This window comes from Glycine soja, chromosome 11, assembly GCF_004193775.1.
Source record: "Glycine soja cultivar W05 chromosome 11, ASM419377v2, whole genome shotgun sequence".
Taxonomy (NCBI): Eukaryota; Viridiplantae; Streptophyta; class Magnoliopsida; order Fabales; family Fabaceae; genus Glycine; species Glycine soja.
The window spans coordinates 53,232,753-53,254,109 of NC_041012.1; the positions used below are offsets into that span (position 1 = coordinate 53,232,753).

The 21,357-nt window shown below is 29.0% G+C and overlaps 1 protein-coding gene across 1 annotated transcript; it reads right to left on the reverse strand.

The window, feature by feature from the left end:
• Positions 1 to 3,618: 3,618 nt before the first annotated feature.
• On the reverse strand, positions 3,619 to 6,020 carry LOC114375524 (CBL-interacting serine/threonine-protein kinase 5-like). The gene has a single exon (XM_028333317.1). It carries the CDS (start codon positions 5,291 to 5,293, stop codon positions 3,920 to 3,922), a length of 1,374 nt encoding a protein of 457 aa, XP_028189118.1. The 5' UTR covers positions 5,294 to 6,020; the 3' UTR covers positions 3,619 to 3,919.
• Between the last annotated feature and the right edge of the window lie 15,337 nt (positions 6,021 to 21,357).

Genomic DNA, 21,357 nt, shown 5'->3' on the forward strand with positions numbered 1-21,357 from the left:
CCACTCTCACTCTCGCATTTTGAGTTTTATCAAACATGACAAGGATACCCTTTTCTAACAACATTTCATTTTGACCTAATTTTATTAACTAGTTCAAAATTTATATCGTCGTCTTATTATATCTGATTAATTTGTTTAATAAATATTATTACAATCATTATTTAGAAAACTTAATTTTTGTATAATAACATAAAAAAAGTATAGACTATGCAGGAAACTTCTTGCTTTTGTATAGCCCCGAGTTTTACAATAAACGTATATTTTATTTATTTGAAACTAGTTTCTCAACCTTAAATTTGGGCAGTCTGTAAATTATTATAAAATGAAGCAAAACCCATAGGTATTTTGATAAAACTCCCTAACTTTTTCAAATAACTTAGTTACATTTGATAAAAAAAAATTACGATCAATTGATATTAAAAATCAATGCAAATAGTGACTTTGTAAAGAATTTTAGGATCAACAGATGAAGATTATATCATTTCTTTTTCCAATATATAGCTAACAAACTGACATATCATCTTAGTTAACTTGAGTATATTTTTTTAACTAAAAATATCATCTATAATAGATAATTTTGATTTTTTTGTCTTAATTTAATCTGCCAATTTATTAGGATAAGAGGATGCTAATTAATTCAAGGTTTGACCGAAAATAAATAATATCTGGTAATAAAAAAGTCGTTAGTGATCGAACTGAGATAATCCATCAATAATCTTGTTTGAATGGCCTTTATTTAAAAAAAATATATTGTTTGAATATGATAAAATCATTCTAAATAGACCTAAGTCCTAACTGAAAAGGAAAGATTTTTAATGCCTAAACAATGGTCCGTTTTACATGGGTTTTGATTTCTTTAATCATCAAAGAGATTAAAATTAATTTGAAAGGACTTGACAAGCCCACAATTAGCCACGGAAAAACATGGGCCATTGTGGACTATAACATTAACAAATATATGGCACCCGATAGTACTAGTCCTAAATATTTGTTTGTTGTTGGAAGTACATCTTCAACTTAATGCCAAGTTCAAGCCTTTTGTCACTTTATGCTAGGTTAGGTGTCTCTTCAGACCATCTTCAATACCAATACTTACATGAGTTATTATATTTGTAAATTAAACGGTTGTTTATACATTATTATTAATCACAAATTTATTAATGTAAACAATTGTAAAAAAAATTATGAATATGAGAGAAAATAATATTGCTCTATATGCTAATTTAAAGATATTTTGCACGGTAAATTGTAAAAGGTTAGTATTCTGCAGGTGTGCATATACGATATCTGAAGTAACTAAATAGATATTTTAAATGTATGATTTTGGAAAAAAAAATATTTTTATTGAGAATAATACAATTTAATGAAGGAAACTAACCTTCTTAATAAGTATAAAATAAGATTTTTTTTTCTTATAAAAAAAACCAAGTGAGTATTTGTTTATTTGATAGACAAGATTTAGACTTAAAATAATTTTAAAATTTGTGAGATTGATCAGTATATCATTTCTAACTTATATTTACTCATCTTTATCTCTCTCCTCATTCTTTATGTATTTTTTTTTTTCAATCAAACATCTTCCATTTTTATTTTATTTCTCACTTGTTGTCAAGGTTTAGGGTTTAGAGTTTCTCATCAATTTTATTTTCATGAACCTTATTTCGTTCTTCTATAATCAACAGAACAAAAAGGTGAAAGTTTTTGCTCCACCAGAACTTATGACTTAGTCTTTATTAGTTTCAGGTTAAGTTGGGTTAGATTAGATTTTTTTATTAAATAAATTCAAGTTAAAGCTTTTATAAAAAAAACAATTGATTTTTAAAAAAATTAAAATTTCCAGTTATTCGGCAAATTTCTTCTTCGCCGGCCTAATAAATCAACATATTTAGTAAATGATTTTTTTTCGATATTCTTATATTAATTTTTATGATATATTAAAATCATCTATTTATTAAAGTTTGTAAAATACAAGACACAAAGAAATAATATATATACATAAAAAAATCACTAAACTACCCTTAGTTAATATATATGTATATAATATTATCTAACAATTCATTTATTTATTTTACTATTAAACATATTGAGCCATATGGAAAATTAAATCTATAAGTTTATTGAAGAATAAATTTCTATCCTTTTTAAACGTCTTATTATAAATTAATTAATTATAGTATTTATTTTTTATAACATAAAAAAATATGAAACTTCTCTGAAATCAGACTGAAAGTAAGAGGAAGAGCTCTTGCTTTTCTCTTCTCTCTTATTGTTTTCAACAAATAACAAATTCAAAAAACACCAAGAAAATTAAGCTGCTCTCTGTCTAGCTAACTTGGCTTTTGATGTTTTAGATAGAGGAGGTGGCTAGTCAACTGGATCCAATAATCTGTAATGATTGTTCCTCTTGGATTTCATCTTAATAAATCAGCATCCACTCTTAAAAACAAATGCTAAACTAATCAACCTATTTGGGGCAGCTCCCTAGCAAGTGTTGGAGTCATCAGTGTTCTCAACAATTGACGCATCCAAGTGGGCAAGAAATACTGATCACAAATAATTTGAAAGGACTTGGCAAACCCACATACATACATATATGGGCTAGTTTGTCCTTTTTATTTATTTTTTCCACAATGACTTAAATTTGTATCCAACATCGCAACATAAGGATATATCATACATTAATGTGTGTTTAGGTTTGATAGAAACATCAGAATATGACTTTTGTTCGGTCCACGTGTCAAATATACAGTTAATGATCGAAAACATATGTAATAAATTTTATAAAGTTATAATTATAATGATAAGTCCATATATGAATGAGCAGAATTAGGCTGCAATCCATAATAAAGTGATTTAAATAAATGTTGTGGTGAGTGGATTTCAGACTATACTTAAAATGATAAAGGGTCATGAATTGTTGATAATCTTGATTAGGTGAGGCAGGAGGTGATGAAAGAGGAGTTATATCATATGTATCACATGCGTATGACTGGGACTCTAGGAGGGCAACTTGACAAAATGAGATTTAGCGATTCGAAAATATTATTGGATAAGTCCTCCCCAATTGAGTATGATCCGAGTCAGCTTCTGTGGCTACCTTCACAACTCATGACTCAAGAGACCCCACATGATTCACAAATACGGTTCGGAATAGGCCAAACTCGAATTAGGTTAATTTTTTTATAAAAGTTTATTTGATAAAAAAAAGGTGATATTTTAGGTCACTTAAAAAGTCTTCAAAACCTAATAAATCTACTTATTTAAGCAAATTTAAATTATAAAAAAATGTTAACAATCCAATCTTTTTTGAACATTTTTTATTATCAGTTAAAATTAAACTTTTAAAATAGATCAGATCACCTATACCTAAAAGTAAAATTTAGGTCAAATGATAAGTCAAACTTATACCTTATATTTATTTATTTTTTTAAATGTAGACCTATTAACCAAAACTTTATGAAATCTAAAATTATACGGATCAAAATAAGTAATTTAAACTTTTAGGGCATATGTTTACAATCTCCAAACAAAACTTGATAACGTAATATGTAATATGACTAATCTCTCTGTCTTTAAAAGGACAATCATGTTTTAGTTAGAAATGAGTATACCAAACTCTTTTGAATACTAATTGGCTTGGACTTGTAATTACCAATTTTGCAATCTCTGTCGCTGTTTTGCAGGAACATGCTAAAATACCAGTACTAGCTAGTATTATAACAAATTCTGACATCATACAGATTAGCAGGATGCCCTCTGGCTTAAGGAATACAAAAGAAAGTCATAAATAAATAAGCTTGGAGGAGGAAATAAGAACTAAGAATATTACATTACATGGGTAATAAATCTAAACCCAAACGGATTGTGATAATGGAAACAAGCAAAAGATTAAGACATAACGGAAAGTAACTCCATTGCGTTACTGGTGGCAATTAGCGTCCCCTTGCCAACTCCACACAATGTCTTTGAGAGAAGGTCTGACTTGGTCCTCACAGAATTTAATGTATTCAAGCGTGTCTCCAGCAGACTTGGCGAACTCGACCACCGCAACCTCCGGCGCCACCTCGAATACCTCGACCGTCATGGCCAGCTTCCCCTTCCTCCCCTCCGTCGCCCCCTGCATCCTCACCACGAACTCCTTCTTCCCCGTCACCCTAAAGTTCAGCTTCTTCGCCACCCCCTCCAGCTTCGCCATCACCGCCGAAGCCGAAAACTTGGAAATGAACATGGACGGCGACCGCTTCCTCGTCTCAAACAAATTCCTCAGATCGAACCCATTCGACAAGGACGAGATTATCTCAAAAGCGTTGTAAGACGGACGAGCAGGCTTAGCCCCAGTCAATTCCCCATCATCGTTGTTGCTGCTGCTGCTATTGCCATCATCACTACCATTGGAAACATCATCCCCGCTGAAATCAATGTTATCTTCAACCGCAGACTCCTTCATGGAAAAAGCAATGGGCCTCATGAACCCAATTTGAAACCAAGGGTCCTTCATGATGTCGGGAATGGAATACCTCTTTTGCGGGTCCACAACGAGTAAATTGGAGATCAAGTTTTTAGCCCCAGGGGAAATCCATTCGGGGAACGCATAATCGGCTCTGAAAGACTTGCTGTAAATTCTCATCACATTCTCACCTTGAAAGGGCAAATAGCCAGAAAGAAGAGCAAAGAGGATGACCCCGCAGGACCATATATCAGCCTTCGACCCATCGTACCCCTTCTTCTTCAGAACCTCCGGCGCCACGTAGGCCGGCGTCCCGCACGGCGTCAGGAGCATCCCGTCGGATCTGCGCTGGTCCGGCAGCGCCGACAGGCCAAAGTCGGAGACTTTAAGGTCTTCGTTCTCGTCGAGGAGCAGATTCTCCGGCTTCAAATCGCGGTGGGTGACGCCGCGGCTGTGGCAGAAATCGACGGCGCTGATGAGTTGCTGAAAGTACTTTCTGGCGACGTCTTCCTTCATCTTCCCCTTTGCAACCTTGGCGAAGAGTTCACCTCCTTTGACGTATTCGACAACCAGGAAGATTTTGGCCTTGTTGGCCATCACCTCTTTTAATTCGACGATGTGGGGGTGACGCACCAGGCTCATGACGGAGACCTCGCGTTTGATCTGTTTGACGAGCCTCTCTTTCTGCTGAAGCCTCTCTTTTTTTATGACTTTGATGGCCACGCTCTCATTTGTGCTGAGGTTTCTGCCGTGGTACACCTTGGCGAAGTTGCCCTGTCCCAGCAATTTCCCTATCTCGTACTTGTTGAAGAGGATGTTACGGGTGCTGCCCGTGCGCCGGTCCATGTCGGGGCTGGGGTGTGGTAGTGAAGGAAGCGGTGTGGGTGCTAACGTGGTCTAGGGATTGTTGTATTCTTTTTCAATTGTAGGATCTGAATTGGAATTGGTGGAGGTGGGAGAGACCCAGATCGAAGGGCTTCATCCTTTTAATGATGAGGAGGGTGTCGGAAGGACACACCACGTTCTGGAGAAAGCATTTGGAGGGATTGAAAATCTTCATGGTTGCATGCAGGGGGAGACAAGGAAAAGAAAGGGTCTCCCTTTGATCTTATGCTTGACTCGGAAGGGTGCCAGTGAATGAAGAAAGGAAGGAAGGATGAAGCAGGCAGAGGAGACTGAGTTTTCAATCAGAGGGGAACGCTGTGGGCTGCAGCTGCTCAATTACGCATGGGATAAGAAACAACACCAGCAAATATCTGGATAACCTAAATTAAGATTAATCGGCTCAAGGCCCCAACACCCCCTCTTTATTCGTTGCTTTCTTCTAAATTAATTGCTTTTTTGTTCTAGTAGAACTAACTTTTCCTCCTAAACCAATCTATATCTAATTATAATATCTACAACTATTATTTTCTTTTATACACCACATGTATAAATTAACAAACAAAAACTTAATATAATTATTCAATAATAGATTTCTTGGGGTTTGAGATCTCTCTCAAGAACATGAGTGTGTAATTTAACTTGGCTTCAACATTTAATATGAATTATATAATAATATCGTATTTAGATTGGATCATTTTGGCATGTGAGTCAAAGAGTGTTAGGTATGTCAATCCAATAAGAACAGAAAGATACATAATCTGTCAATCTTTGACATTGTGGCAAAAAAAAGTTAAATATGTATGAATCTCAACTAAAAGACGACAAGAGGATATCAAAGGATATATAGTTGGTTAGCTTCAAGCATTGTGGTATAAAGAGATTAAATATGTCTAGACCTCAGCTCAAAGACAACTGAAGAATAATAAATTTACTTTATACTATTAATATAAATATAAAAAAAATCTATATAAAAATATGTTAAATATTCCCTTCATTTCTATTTAAAAGACTTAAGTTTGAAATGATATTTGTTTCTTTTTAAAATATCTACAATGCATAATTATTTATATTGATGGTTTATCATAATTTTATGGGTCTATAAAATTCACACTAATGTTAAAGTTGTTGAAGTGAGTGATTAATTTAATTTTGTGTGTCCTACATTGATTGGTTGAAAAATATTTCATTTCTAATATAAATTTGTTAAACAACGATGCTTATATAAGCAATACCATGTGATATACTTCTTTGGAAAAAAATTTAATAACATTACTCAAAGTTTAATAACTCATATAAATAATTGAAGATGTTCTTATAAGACTTTTAATCTATAATGTTTTTGTATTAATTATTTTTATACTAAAAATATATTTTATTTAAATAAAAAATAAAATGTATTTACAATCTATTAGAAGAAAAATGAATATTAATAATAATAACAATTTTTAAAAAATATTATAAATTTAAGATAAATTTATTTTCATTAATTAAATTAATCATTTTATCTTATCCTGATAGATTATGCATTTAAGTCTTACATACCGGAAAGGAGAGAGCATTAAGTAAACATAAATCTCTTTTTAATTAATGTATTTGAATATTGATACATGTGGTAAAGATACAATCTTTAGATTTGTAAGAATAATTAATGCAATTTGTGTAAGAAAAGGTAGGGAGAGATAGGATTAATGATTGGAGGTGGTGACGTGGATGTGAGTCGAGTACAGCTAGCCACCCAATCAGACTGCCACACGTTTATTTTCAACGGCGGTTGAGGTTGAGGCTGGAAAGATATTGCCACCAAACGTTAACCTATACGGCCAAGCTTTCAATATTCAAAGGATTTGCAAAACACAACAGATCTACCCTTTCACACGCTTACGTTTTTTTATTATCATGATATTGTTCATTCAATTTAATATCATTGTTATTAAAACCAAAGTTTAATGTAGTACTTTTAAATTGCAAATTTGAATTTGCTTACATTTATTTGACACCTACTTCGTCTGTAATTAATTCATTCAATATATTTATCATTGTTACCCAAAGTTTAGTATTTTTAACTTTTAATATATCAAAATAATTAACATATATTTGACAGCCATTATCAACCAAAAAAGTTTTCATTATATATATATGATAAATGATAAATAAAACAAAATCTTAATAGTCTCGTAATTTTAATTAAGCTAAATGTTATTTTGATCTTTTTATTTTTTTATTCAGTTTGATTTTTTATTTTGATAATTTATTTTATTTTAAAAAAATTCAATTTGATATTTTATTTTATTTAAAAGATTCAAAATAATTCTTTAAGTATTCAAATACATAATGATAATTTTATTTTGGTAGTAGGGCTCGTTCTTTTTGGTATGGATTTATCTATGTCAATCCATTGGATTTATTGCAATGATATTGATTGGTCTGATTTGTGGATGGCGTCTTATTATTACATTGGGTTTTGGCGTAACAAATGTGAGCATGATCCTTTAGACCCTTCAAACCTTGGGAAAGTATTAAGCCTAATTGTTGGATGTACTATTTTGTAGTTTGTAGTGTTTGCTTGGAGCCTTAAAATTCAAACTCATTAGTTGGAAAGCTCCTCTGGAATCTTGGGTCTGCCTTAATACCGATGGGGCTACTAATTAAAGGGCATTTGGGCTGTGTTGGTTGTGGTGGTTTATTTAGGGATCACACGGGTAAATGGTTGGGTGGTTTTGCGATGAATATTTGGTAACGCCTTTGCCTATATTGCTGAACTTTTGGGTGTGTACCAATGCTTACTAGCCATGCTATGTTTATCCAGAAGTTGATTCCAAGGTTGTTGTGTACAGTCCCATGACTGGCAAGTGAGGATTATCCACATATACAATATGTGATGATGGTCTTGCTAACATGGCGATCTCCCTTGATTCTGCTTTGCTTCGGTTTGACCAAGTAGTACCTTCTAAGTTCTAACCTTGGTCCTTTTCTTATTTTTTTATGCTTTGGGAGTTAGTCTCCCTCGTTCTGTTCCGGTGTAGTCTTTTTTGGGCTTAGGTCCCGTCTTTATAAAAAAATTAAAGGATTATTTTAACTTTTTAAATAAAATACAGTATGAAAGTGAATTTAAAAAAAAAAAAAGAATCAAAGTGAATTTATTAAAAGACAAATGATCATTTTAAGCAAAATAAAAAGATAAACAATCAAAATGGTCATCTAGCCTTTTAATTAAAAGAAGAAATTTGATTACAAAATAAAATTCATATTAGGTAACTTAACTTTTATTAAGTCAAAAGATTCATACTTATTTTGATTAGATGTAAATAAATACAAATGATAAAAGGTGTATATGATATGTTATTAGATCATGATTTGTCTTTGTGCATCTCAAAATTTAGACGATGCACTCATAAGATGATCCGATATAGCATTTAAGTAATACATTTAAGACCTGCATTTAACACTTTATGTCCAAGATTCTTTAATGCACAAAACATTCTTATAAGATCTACCAAAGTCCTATAAAGAATAAATGGAGTACACAATCTAAAAGACATTGATCCTTAACAAAAGTCACGCTCTGCAGTTGCATACTTGTTATGATGAAAGAAGTAATTTTCCTACTAAAGTACAAAGCACACTATCATATTCATATGGACTTGATATGAAGAAGAAGCATGCATTTAATGCTTACATTAAATACTCTAACGGACTCAAGACTTTAGACAAATACGTTACTAGAGTGAAGAATCGAGTCATTATGAAATAACAAATACTTGGAGAAGAAAACTATATATAGAAGAAGTTTTGAAGATACAAGATATGAACAATTTACGCGAATTATTCTTTCATTATTTATTGTAAAGTTTTCTGTAAATTATTGTAAAGATACAAAGCTCTCAAAACACTTTTTATACCTTAAGAGAAAAAACAAAAGTGTTGAGTGATGCGATCATATTTTTTTAGTTAGTGTGCAATCTTCCAACAAATTTTATTAATTTTTTTAGAGCCAATATTAGTTTGGTAGGACAAAGAATAATGAGTTTAAGTCAAGTCTGGGGTAGAGCTTACAAGTGTAAAAAATATAAGTATAAGTGACAGTAAACAATATTTGTAATTTTGATAAGTTAGTAGAACTTTGATAGTTGCCAAGAATTAGACATAGTCTCAAGTTTAAGAAGTATTAGTATAATTCTACGTGTGTTTCTCTCTTTTGTTGTAACTGAACAAAGAGTTTGACTATGTTTTCAATTTTATATCCAGTTTTATTTTATAAAAAAAATTATTTTTATCATTATTTAACTTAGTCTAATCTAAAATTTTAAGTCTTTTTACATTGGACGATAAACATGCTATTTGTTTTAGAAAAAAAATTTAAATTTCTAAAAATATAATTCAATCCTCATTCTTGTGATATTTACTCATACAATTTTAAAGTTAGATAAAAATTATTTACTCATAAGATAAATAAGCACACTCAATAAATAAAATTAAGATATAATTATGTTTATTTTTTATTTCGTCCTATAGCACTTTGAATTAAAAAGATACTATCTAAAACAAAATAAATATAATTTTCAAGAATTAAAAATAGAAAAATAATTTTACAAGGACAAAAAAAAATTAAATTACAATAATTAAACATATATTTAAGCCTTCATTAAATTAATACAACATTTATAATTATTTAAAACAATATTTTCTAATATATGAAATTGAATTGAATCAAGACAATCTAAAATATAACCCCACTTTTTTTAGGGAACCCAACTTTATTTTTAAAATACACTAAATCTAATTTCTTAAATAAAAATTTTGGAAAAGTAATTTCAGATTTAGTCTATGTAATGGAACGAAATAAGTTATGAACGTGCTTCTCTAAAAAAAACGTTATGAACGTGCTAGGCTCTTAATTGTTAAGTGATTTCTTTAATTAATATTGCCAGAAACGACGTGATTTCTATATCAACTAGTCTAAGATACATATCACAATTTAATCATTTGAAGCACGTAAAGCGTGGGAATATTAAATTAATGTGTGAACTGTACATTAGTATTTTTTTTATAGATAACTGTACAGTATTAACATTAGTAATATTTATTCTGCTATTGTTTAGATCTGAAAAAAGAGAACACAAATACCTCTGAATATGCTTTGACAACTGATTTAAAAAATGAGCCAATTATTTTACTAAAGAAACTTAGAGCATTTGAATATGCTTAATTTTTAACAACTTGTGGATGATAAAAAGCAGGGGCATCACTGGAGGAATGATGCCATGGATGCCTTGAAATTTTTTAACATCATTTAAAGTTTTATATAGAAATATTTTGTGGCAGCTTCGTGACTCGTGAGAAGGAAAAAAAATGATAGGTCAAACTTTTAATTTTGTGTCTAATGAGAAGCTCACGCGCACGGGGAAAGGAAAATCAAAATCATCTCTACTGACTATTATGAATCAAAATCACATGGACACTCACTCTCTAACCAAATCTTCCATTCCCAGAGATGCTTCCTGGAAATTAAACTAGCTTCTTATGATATTCATTTTGATATCTATTGAACACTATTTGTTATTTAGCATTATTGTTTCCTAAGGTCGCATGAAGAAAATAACAACAATGTGATATGCTATATGTACACGCAGACAAGTCATGGCAGCCTTAGATGATCAGTGTTATGACCAAACCCATATTTGTAGTTTGCATCCAATTTAGAACCTTTTGATTGGAATAATTACTTGTGCCGGATGGACTACTTCAAAATCATACTAATTAGAATATGTATTGCTTAATGCTTACTAGTCAGTAGTACCACTTTAAATTTTGGCTATAGAAATATACTGATTAGAATTTAGAAACGATTTATCAAGCTAGGTTGAAACTAAAAAAAAGAAAACATCCGAGAAAATAACAGAAAATATATAGTGACTAGATAACCAAGGTTGAATATTAGCTCCAAAGTTAATTAAGTTCAGGCCAGGTATAGAGAAATCAGCCGATAGCTTTATATAGATAGATAGATACTTTAAGTTTCCTCGTTTAGAAGCTTGTTTGTTGCGTCACAACCAAGCTCAATTATTTCTGATGTTAAAGTTGCCTTCCAAACTTACTAATTTATTAGCATGCGCCACGAAGTGGCAAATGGCAATGATGCGGGAGGAATGCACAGATTCGAAATATATAGCTTCAAGTTGAAGCCCAAATTGCCTCCCAATTAAAGTCAAGTTTTAAGTACTTCCAAGTTCCAACCAAAGCTTCAAAAGATATGTCATACTAGAACAACCCTGCCTACTCGGTTTGTGTATAATTTTATAGTATTTTCATTTAGAAGAAATTATAGTAACACCCATTGACTATAATGACATTTTAAATTGTGTTCAAAAAAACCGGTGCCCCCTATCATGTCTTCTTGGCCCAACTGATGCTTTTTGCCCATAATTTTCTGGGAGAGTTACTATCGGTCCCAATGAGATTTATTATTGGTCCTATCATTCCTCAAAATTCCAAAATTATTCATTTGTGAAATACACTACGTAGTCGTGTTTCCTTTGCATAATGAGGGATACAAAAATCGTATACAACCAAATCACAATTTCAATTATGCAAATGTATAATGGAATCGTGATTCCGTCATACATGATTTTTGCACTTGTTATGCATGTTGGTCTGCGGAAAAAATACACAATGAAGGAGGGTCAATAACAGGTTGTATAATGGAAGTGTGATTTCATTTTATTATGTACAAGGAAATCACACATCATACAATGAAAAAAAATATACAGCGGAAGTGTGATTTCGTTACACATTATACATAACGAAATCATATTATCGTTGTATATCTTTTTCAGAATCAAGATTTTGTTGGACAATACCTTGTGCAACACAACAAAATTGTGCTTGTGTCGTGTTACATAATGTATTGCTTAACAAAATTGTGTAACCAAAATCCTGATAAAAAATGAAATCGTGATTATGTTGTACAAAAATGTACAACAAAATCATGATTTCCTTTTTACAACAAAAATGGTAAAAAAAAAATTACTTGGGAAGCATGAGTAGAGAGGGAAGAGAGGAAAAGAATAAAGAGGGGGAATGAATGAAGAGGGAGAAGAGAATGAAGAAAGGAGAAGTGGGGAAGGGTAATTTGATAATTACTCTTGACTAGTAGGAGTAAGAACAATTTAGTTGGGGCCAATAGTACTTTCCATTTTCTGGCCATAGTTAGCTGAATTGTTCTTTGTTGGGCCTGGGAGGACTACAATTTAATTAAAAAGAAATCCCATTTTGCAAGAGCTAACTTAGATTAAAAAAGGGATCCGTTTAATCATAGGTTAATTTGCAAAAAACATACGAATTAACACATGCTTGGCTGGTGAATTCGTTGACTAACCTATTTTATTTACATATGAATATATATTTTAAATATTTAGTAAATTTTTAAGTTAAAAAAAATCATGTTGAAATGGCCAAAAGTGCAACCAGTATTCTATACAAGAAACTTTGCAAAACTAAAAATAATGAAAATAAAAGAAATAGGTAGATGGTTGGATCATCAAACCACGGATTAAGTAGTCATATTAAATTCCAGCCCATTTAAACGTGGTGGTGTGGTACTATACAAATTGGCTTAATTTGACTGCGGGATGAAGCTAATCGATGTGGATCGAAATCGTCCAGTCAACATGCTCACCTCTCTCTAATTTTGATTTTATACATATTGTATTTCTGATATTTTATCGTATGTTTTTAAAGCAATATAATATTATTGATTAAAAATGATTCAAATATTTTAATTTCATTTTTAACATTTTATAATTTATTTTTCAATTTTCTCATATTACATGTCATGTCACTGATATATCAACATTTTATTTTTATTATCTACCACATTAGTTAAATCATTTGTTAAATTTTTAACCAAAGATTCACAATACTTGATAAACTAAAAGCACATTTAAATCAATATTATACATATAAGTAACGATATAAAGGAAGAAATATATAAGTGTTTTATTACTAGGGGTGAGATAATTAAGTAATAATACATAAATTAAAATAGAAGATACAGATTTAATTATTAATTAAAATACTAGATGCACGTGTATTTTTCTCTCACCTCATTTAGTTAGCAATTAAAACTGAATCTTCTATTTTAATCTAAAACCACTATTTAATCCTTCTCTCACCTTATATGCCTCCTGCATATACATACATATATAATAATTTTTTTTATCTAATCTACATTATTAAACAAAAAAAAGTATTTCATATCATGTGTCATTTTCCTAAACATTTTTTCTCCTAAAAAATTCAACATATATAATATTAACTACATTAAAAATATTAATTGTACATGATTTTAAGCACAATTTTTTTATTTATACATAACAACGAACGAGCCACACGATTTGAACAGATATTTAATAAACTGAAATATAAAAAATCCATTATTATACGACTATTAGCTAGATTTTTCTCTTCATTAAAAAAAATAATTGTATTGAATAATATGTATATGAATCTTAGGCTCTTAAGTTACACACTAAAATATTCCCATAAGTATTTTCTTAGGTGACACACTTAAAGTTTTTTTTCTCTCCTAAAAATTGTATTTTTATGAGAATCAAATTCAACTTTTCCCCCATAAATTCAATGTTTTTTTAACTGAGTTACACTCATGGGATAAATTACACTATTTTAATTACATAGATAGCTTTAATTTCACCATTTAAACCCTGTTATATTATTCAATGAAAATTTGCTAAATGTTTCCGATAAAAGATTATTGAAAAAGCTTAATTATCATATCCCTTGTAGTATAATTAATGTATTATTTTAATATTTTAATGAAAATTTAACCAATTTTTAAAAAAGTAATTTTTAATTGAACGTGATCCATAAATCGAAGCAAGATATTTAAGTTAAGAAAAATGAAAAGAAATGTTAAAGTTTCCCTAACGTATGTGCTGATTGGACCGACAAAAGAAAGTTACAGAAGTACTTTGGTGAGTGATTTAGAAGTCAATGCTCGTGCGCATTCCTTGTTTGTTTGTTTGTGCTACTATTGTTTTCTTTAATTACTTTTTGATTTTGGTTGTTAAAATTAAACAGAAGAAGAAACTTCCGATTAGGAGTTCTGACAAACTGGGCCCCATCCCACGACAAGTTGCACCAAACCAAAATCAAGGATTCGTGATCCCAAATAAGGATTTTGAATTCTAATTCCCACATAGATCAATTGAATGTGAATGCCCTAGACACCAATTTTTCACACTTCAGTCAAACAAAACCTACCTTCTAGCCCTCATTCCGGTTTTATAAATTTACTTCATGATAAATTAAAAATGAATTCTAGAAAAATTATACTTTATTTTCATCAAGTTAGATGGAATATCTTTTTAAACTTTGATCACAATATTATTCATTCACTTGTTTATCGATGATAAGGTTTGATGCATATATGCAACTTTGAATGCTCGAACACAACAGTTTTTAATTTGACCGAGTTGGCTGGCAGGGTATTTATCAAATGATCTTAAACATCATCTGAAATGGATGGGTACATTGCTGGTGATGATATGATATTGGCGTTACAGTGTTGAAAGATGAGGGGTGGGTATTTGTATTTGTAAAAATTTTGGTATTAAATTCGAAATTTATAAATCTATAACTAAGAATTTGATTTTTGTGATTAATTAATACTAAACTAAAAACACTTTATATTTTCAAACTAGCAATATCATTTAAGTTTTCAAGTTAACAAATAATGTATTTGTCATAAACTTAAACAATTTTTGTAAACATTATAGTAAGTATAAAATGAGTGTTTGAATTATAATAATTAAATCTCACAAATGTAAATAATTTTTGTAGACATATATAAAATAATATTTGGATCCACAACACTCTTATTTCTTTTATTTATCCTTCAATCGATTTCACATTTTAGATATTAATAAAAACAGATCTCTATTAATATTGCATTATCATTCTTAATCGAAAGAAAATCAATCGAACATTTAACTGAAACTTTTATTCCAACGTCCCCACCAACTGTACTATTGTGTTCCTGGATTATTTAATTTGCATTTATGTGCCTTTTTTTTAAAGGACATTTACATGCCTGTTTACATTCAAATTCATTATAACTTATGGCTAATATACCGGGATGTATATGGCTTCGGATACCCTTATACCTGGAATTTAATGTCTACTTTTTTTGCTGACATAAAAAATGTGTGGTACCTGTAAGTAACTTATTAACTTTTATATTTTTGTCTATAAAAGAAATTGGTTAGAAAAACTAACCTTACTATAATATAAACCCGAATATTCTTAACTCTTATAACTTATAAATAATATATGTAGTCTCCACCAAATAAACTATCGAAAAGTATATATATTTTATTGGTATATATAATACTAATTAATTTTTTAAGGCATACTCAATTATATAATATTATATTTATACAACTTTTAGATCCTATTCATTATATAAATTAATTTTCACTTAGTTCGTGCTGAAATGACATCATATTAAGAGAGATGTTTGCTCTAATATCATGTGTAATGTCCTTAAATCCTTCACAAGTAATCATTTTTTAAACATTGACAACCTAGTTCATATACCACTTACAAGGTTCAATTCCTTTTAAGATTATTAATTATCCCATCAAATTAACACAAATTTTTTTTAGCGTGATTTAGTTTCATTCATAAGCTTCCTAAAAAACTTCACAAGACTCATCCATCTGTAATTGCTTCAAGTTAAGTGTTTAATTATGAATTTCTTAAATAATAAATTATTAAAAAACAAATACATTTTATTAATATTAATAAGTAGTATTAATTAATTTCTTTAATTCATTTTAACTCAATGTAGTTGCACAACTCTTAAATCTCTCTCATTCATTCCGGTGTGTACTTCGTCAGGTGTTACAAAAACAGTTCATGATAACATATATTTATCTGTAAAAGTTTTGTAAGTTATGTAATGCAACTCATATATAGAATATACTCCATATAGTGCAGTTGAAAAGCGGTTATACGTGATCCCGATACATTAAATAATCTTTTAGGGAGAAAAAAAAATGGTTTATGATTGGTAGAAGATCAGATTTTTGACATCATGGTAAATTTCAAGAACTTATGCCACCAAGTCAATTGCAACAGATTAAATAGTTCTATTATATAAATAAATTATTAAATAATTGAGAAACCTCTACGATTTAATATTATAAATTAAGATATTGACCTCCATAGCCAATTCATCATTCAAATAAATAGTTTTCCCGCAAAATAATTTCTCATACCAAATAGACTAAAAAATGCATTGATGTAAGCAATAAATTTAATGGTAGTTATGTTTGTCAGTATATCGATAAAGCTATCTAACTTACGGTAAGCAGATTCAAGGTATTCATTAGTTGGCAAAAGCATCAACCATTTAGATTAGCCTCTAAGCTAGCTAGGATTATGATATTAATATTGAATTTGACAATGTGGCTCGTGGTGTGAAATACATCAAAAGATTCTTATTAGATGATTGTACCTTTGTTTTTACTAGACAAATATTCATAATATAAATTATTTGTTTTTTCATGCTGAAACTAAAATTATCTTATAGTTAGGTACAAGGTCACCAGGAGAAACACAACACAAGTTAATAATGAATTAAATATTGGTAGTCATGTTGAGCCCCCTTAGACATAGAACATGAGACACGCAAGTGAATAATGTACACGTGAGTCTAGGTCCTTTTCTCGGGTACTTTGACTAATTGCTCGATAAAAAAAACTTAATTAATTTTATAATAAATTCTTATTGTATAAGAACTTATATTATAAATATTTAAAATTTAATAAGGTATTTGCGTTTAAATATACATGTTGATAAGCGCTTACATAGTTTTAAAGTGTTTAAATGCATTATTACATAAACACTTATAAGATGTTGCTTCATTTTTAAAATTTTTAAAAATGAAACCATGATTAAAAATTTAAAACTAAATTAAAAATAAAAAACTAAATAAATAAATAATAGAGAAACATCATATATATCACAAAATATTAAAAATAAAAACCACCGGTCACTATTTATCAATTTCTAGTTTTTAAAAACAAAAAAAAAAAGTTTTGTACTTTGTACAAAAATTACTTGATACAAAAAACAAATTACCATACACCTACCAACATTTTAAAAACTAAAAAAAATTAACAGTAAAAACATGTTAAAAATATAAAGAACAAATTACATAAATATCCCTTTAAATTTGGACATATTATACATATATTTTCTTTCTTAGAATGCATTCCTTTTGCACCTTCTCACCAAATTCATTAATTATTCTTCATAGTTCTAAAATTTCTCAGTTTTCTCACATATTCTCAAACGTCCAAAATGAGTTATGTTATGTTTGAATTTTCTCTCAAGTTCGATGGCCATCATCTTTGTTGGAATTATATTACATACGTGTTTTACTTATTCTTATTAAACAATAATTTTTATGTATGCAGACATTAATATGGTCTAAAATAAGTATTAGACTTTCTATTGAGATTTCTTCATAAATGAAGAACCAAAATTATATTTTATTTTGTTGTTGGGATATTGACATTCATAAGTATGATTTTAAGTATGGTAAATGAATTAATATTTAAACTCAGTCCAAATAAACAATTGCTTCAACTATTTTGAAGTTGTTATAGAGGGGAATTGAATAACTTACCGAGTACATAATACTTATTTGATGAAATATTAATAATTTCACTGCAAATTCTAGATAGAAATTCCATTTTACTTAATAAAATGTTAATAAACTGTTGTTATGCTTATTGATTTTATGGATAGACTAATGGTAGTCATCTTTGTTTGCATCTGTAATAAAAAATATTGTATTACATGCGACAAATGACTGTTATCACTCTTTATGAAAAAATCGATTTGGTCAATAAAAATTAAACAAAAACCAACAAAGGTATGAAGAACTCCTAAAATGTTTGATTTAAATTGTAGGTAAGGAGAAGACATGAATATTTTTGCCATAAAAATTCTTTTAAAAGACCATATGATTAACATGTGACTGTTCTAAGTAAACAAAATTAATATCGGAGAAGAGATATAGTGTAATTGAAAATCTCAAAATAATGAATTTTTGTATAGAATCAAATATGAAAAAAATATACGTGTAATATGTATAAACTTAAAGGATTGTTTATGTATCGTGCTCAAATATAAATTAAGGTGTGAAAATTAAAATCATATACATCATAAAATGTTGTTATCAATTTAATCATTCAAATGTATAAAATGAATATAAATATATAAAAATAATACATCAATATAAATATTCCTCCACTGCATATCATTTCAGAAGGAAATATATAAAACATTAAATAAAAAAAATTTACTAGCAACGAATAACTATAATTTGTTTTGTGAATAGGTTAAATTTATCTTAATTTGAAAGAAAAAAAATATTTAATTTGAGGAAAATAAATAAAATTACGTACATTTTATATCTTTAGCTCCAATAGGATTCAAAGGTGGCCTTTTTTTTTCATAAACCCGCATAAGCTATCTTAAAGTGCTTATGAAAATAAGCTAAAAATAACCTATGGACTAACTGTTTGTTTAAAATTAAAAAGAGTATTTCGAAAAAATGTTATTAAAAAGTGATTTTTTAAAAAGAAATAGATAAAATTTATTTTTAAAATTAATAAAAAACTATTCTCTTGAGAAAAAATATTTTTAAAAAACACACAGAAAATGATTATTTTATTAAGAAAATATTTTTAACAAATAAGTTTAAACGTACTCAAATTTTATAAGCTCTTGCAAACACTAATAACACAAAACAAGTTCAAATAAATTGTTTATAAACTCTTCTAACAAAAACCTAAGACGTACAATTTCCCACGAACTAGATCCAATCGAATTGTTCCTTCCACATCTGATATAATATAATAAATTCGATTAGAGTAACGCTATTTACGTGTTAAAATTTTGTAATCAATTATGTATAAGAGAAAAAAGAAGAAGGAATTAATAATTATAAATAACATAATAGATATATTATCTTAATGTTACTTCAATGAAACTTAATCTCTAGAATAAGTGGTTGGCTAAACTGCTAAAGGATAAAGAAATAGAAATCGTGAATAATAGGGAGGCATCACTATATGACGTTTGCGTTGCTTACATCATGCATGGCATCACTTTGCAGTTTTCAATGACCCGTTTGTTTTTCCAACTTTGAAGTGATTCTCGCGTCTAGATTCGGCCATCAATAGGGTTTTTCTGTTTCATGGATTCATTAGTTGGACCGGAAAATTGGCCTTTTCTGTCTATCAATATTTAATCATTTATACTTAAATGCAACAACCCAATATGAGCTCTAACAATCTAAACATAATAAAAATTAAAAAGCCATCATTTTAAAAAATTATTAATTAGCAAGTTATTCACGTTTTCTCAAAAGTTATGACTATTTATGTTTCACCTCCATACATTAAACTACACGTGACCTTTAAGTTGCAACTTTGTACCTATAAATACTGTACTACCTCATTGCAGTATTAATGTAAACAGGAACTTTACCTTCTCTCTTATTACGTGGTATTTTTTTAATGATTGGTGTAGCAGAATTATAAGTTGTATAAATTTACTAAGTCATATTTCATCAAAACTAAAATGAAATTATGGATAAATAATTTTTTTTATTCTTAAAAGTATGTAGTGTTGATAAATTTGTTTGAGAAAAATGAATATATAAAATTTAGTATTCGCATATCTCACTTATGTCTATTAACGTTAAAAAATTCATCTACATGTATGAGAGATAAAAAATTCTCTATTTTTGTTTAACAACATATAGAGAAAATGAAATAAAAAATGAGGAAAATAAGAAGATAATATCAATTTCCATTATTAATTTGTGAGAAAAAAACATAATTTTTGTTTTGTTTTGTGAATCTCAGATGTAAAAATATTTTTCCACCAAGTTGCCATGAAAGTGGATGAAATATTTGTTACATTTTTTTTTTTTGAAAAATTAAAGATTTTTGTAGCATAAAAATGATAAATATTTTGTCAAAAAATAATAAAGTAATTTTAAATATGTTGGACCAAGGTTAATTTTTTAATTATTATATAATTTACTAACTTTCGTTCATTGAAATAATTAGATAGAAATTTGTTTACTTTTTCGTATTCATTTCAATAACATTTTTTCATTATATTTCATTTTTAATGTAAAAGTTAAGTTTTTCTGATTCGTGTGTTGAGCACTCGGCACTGAGACCACGGAATTTGAATTCGAAGAAGTAATTGTCCATAATAAGGTGCCGTAATTAACTGGATGTAGACATGGGAGAAAAAATAATCCGGTTCATGAATGTGAATGTGAAGAAGAAAAATATCTGCTTTTTCGTCTTCTAGTTTTGGGTTCAATTCAATGGATTGACTACTTTGCATTAATTTGGTCACGGTCAATCAGTGGGTCCCACTTGTTGTACTTTCTTCCATTAGGTTCCTGACTTTTCACCTTTAAATAATTCGAGAGCCATTGCATTTACAAGGTCAATATCTAGTCTATTAAGTATCAACCACTTTTTAGTATTCTAATGATTTATTAAGAATTAAGGAAAGGAAATAAAGAAAAATATGAATAATGATAAGCTTTTTTTTATCAAAGAAAAACAAAATATATTTAGAAGTACTTTTTTAGTTTTTTTCTTATTTTACTTTTCCTTTAAAAAAAATAGAAGGCGAGTCTACGTACTGTTAATATATGTCATTTTTTTACAGAATTAAAATTTTCTTTTAGTCCTATTATTTGAATGAATTAAAATAAGAAGTGTTCACATAATTAATAAAGTTTCACGTACAAACATTTTAATTGATGAGGTTGCCACATGGTAAGTCGGGGCTTTTTTTGTCACTAAATATATATATATATTGATTTTAATCATAATAAAATTAATAAGCTAGTTTGATTTTATTTCTCATAAAATATTATTCTCTTTTGTCTCTGATTATAA

Excerpts from the sequence above, each read along its gene's own strand:
- LOC114375524 (XM_028333317.1), bottom strand. The coding sequence starts at position 5,293 with ATGGACCGGCGCACGGGCAGCACCCGTAACATCCTCTTCAACAAGTAC.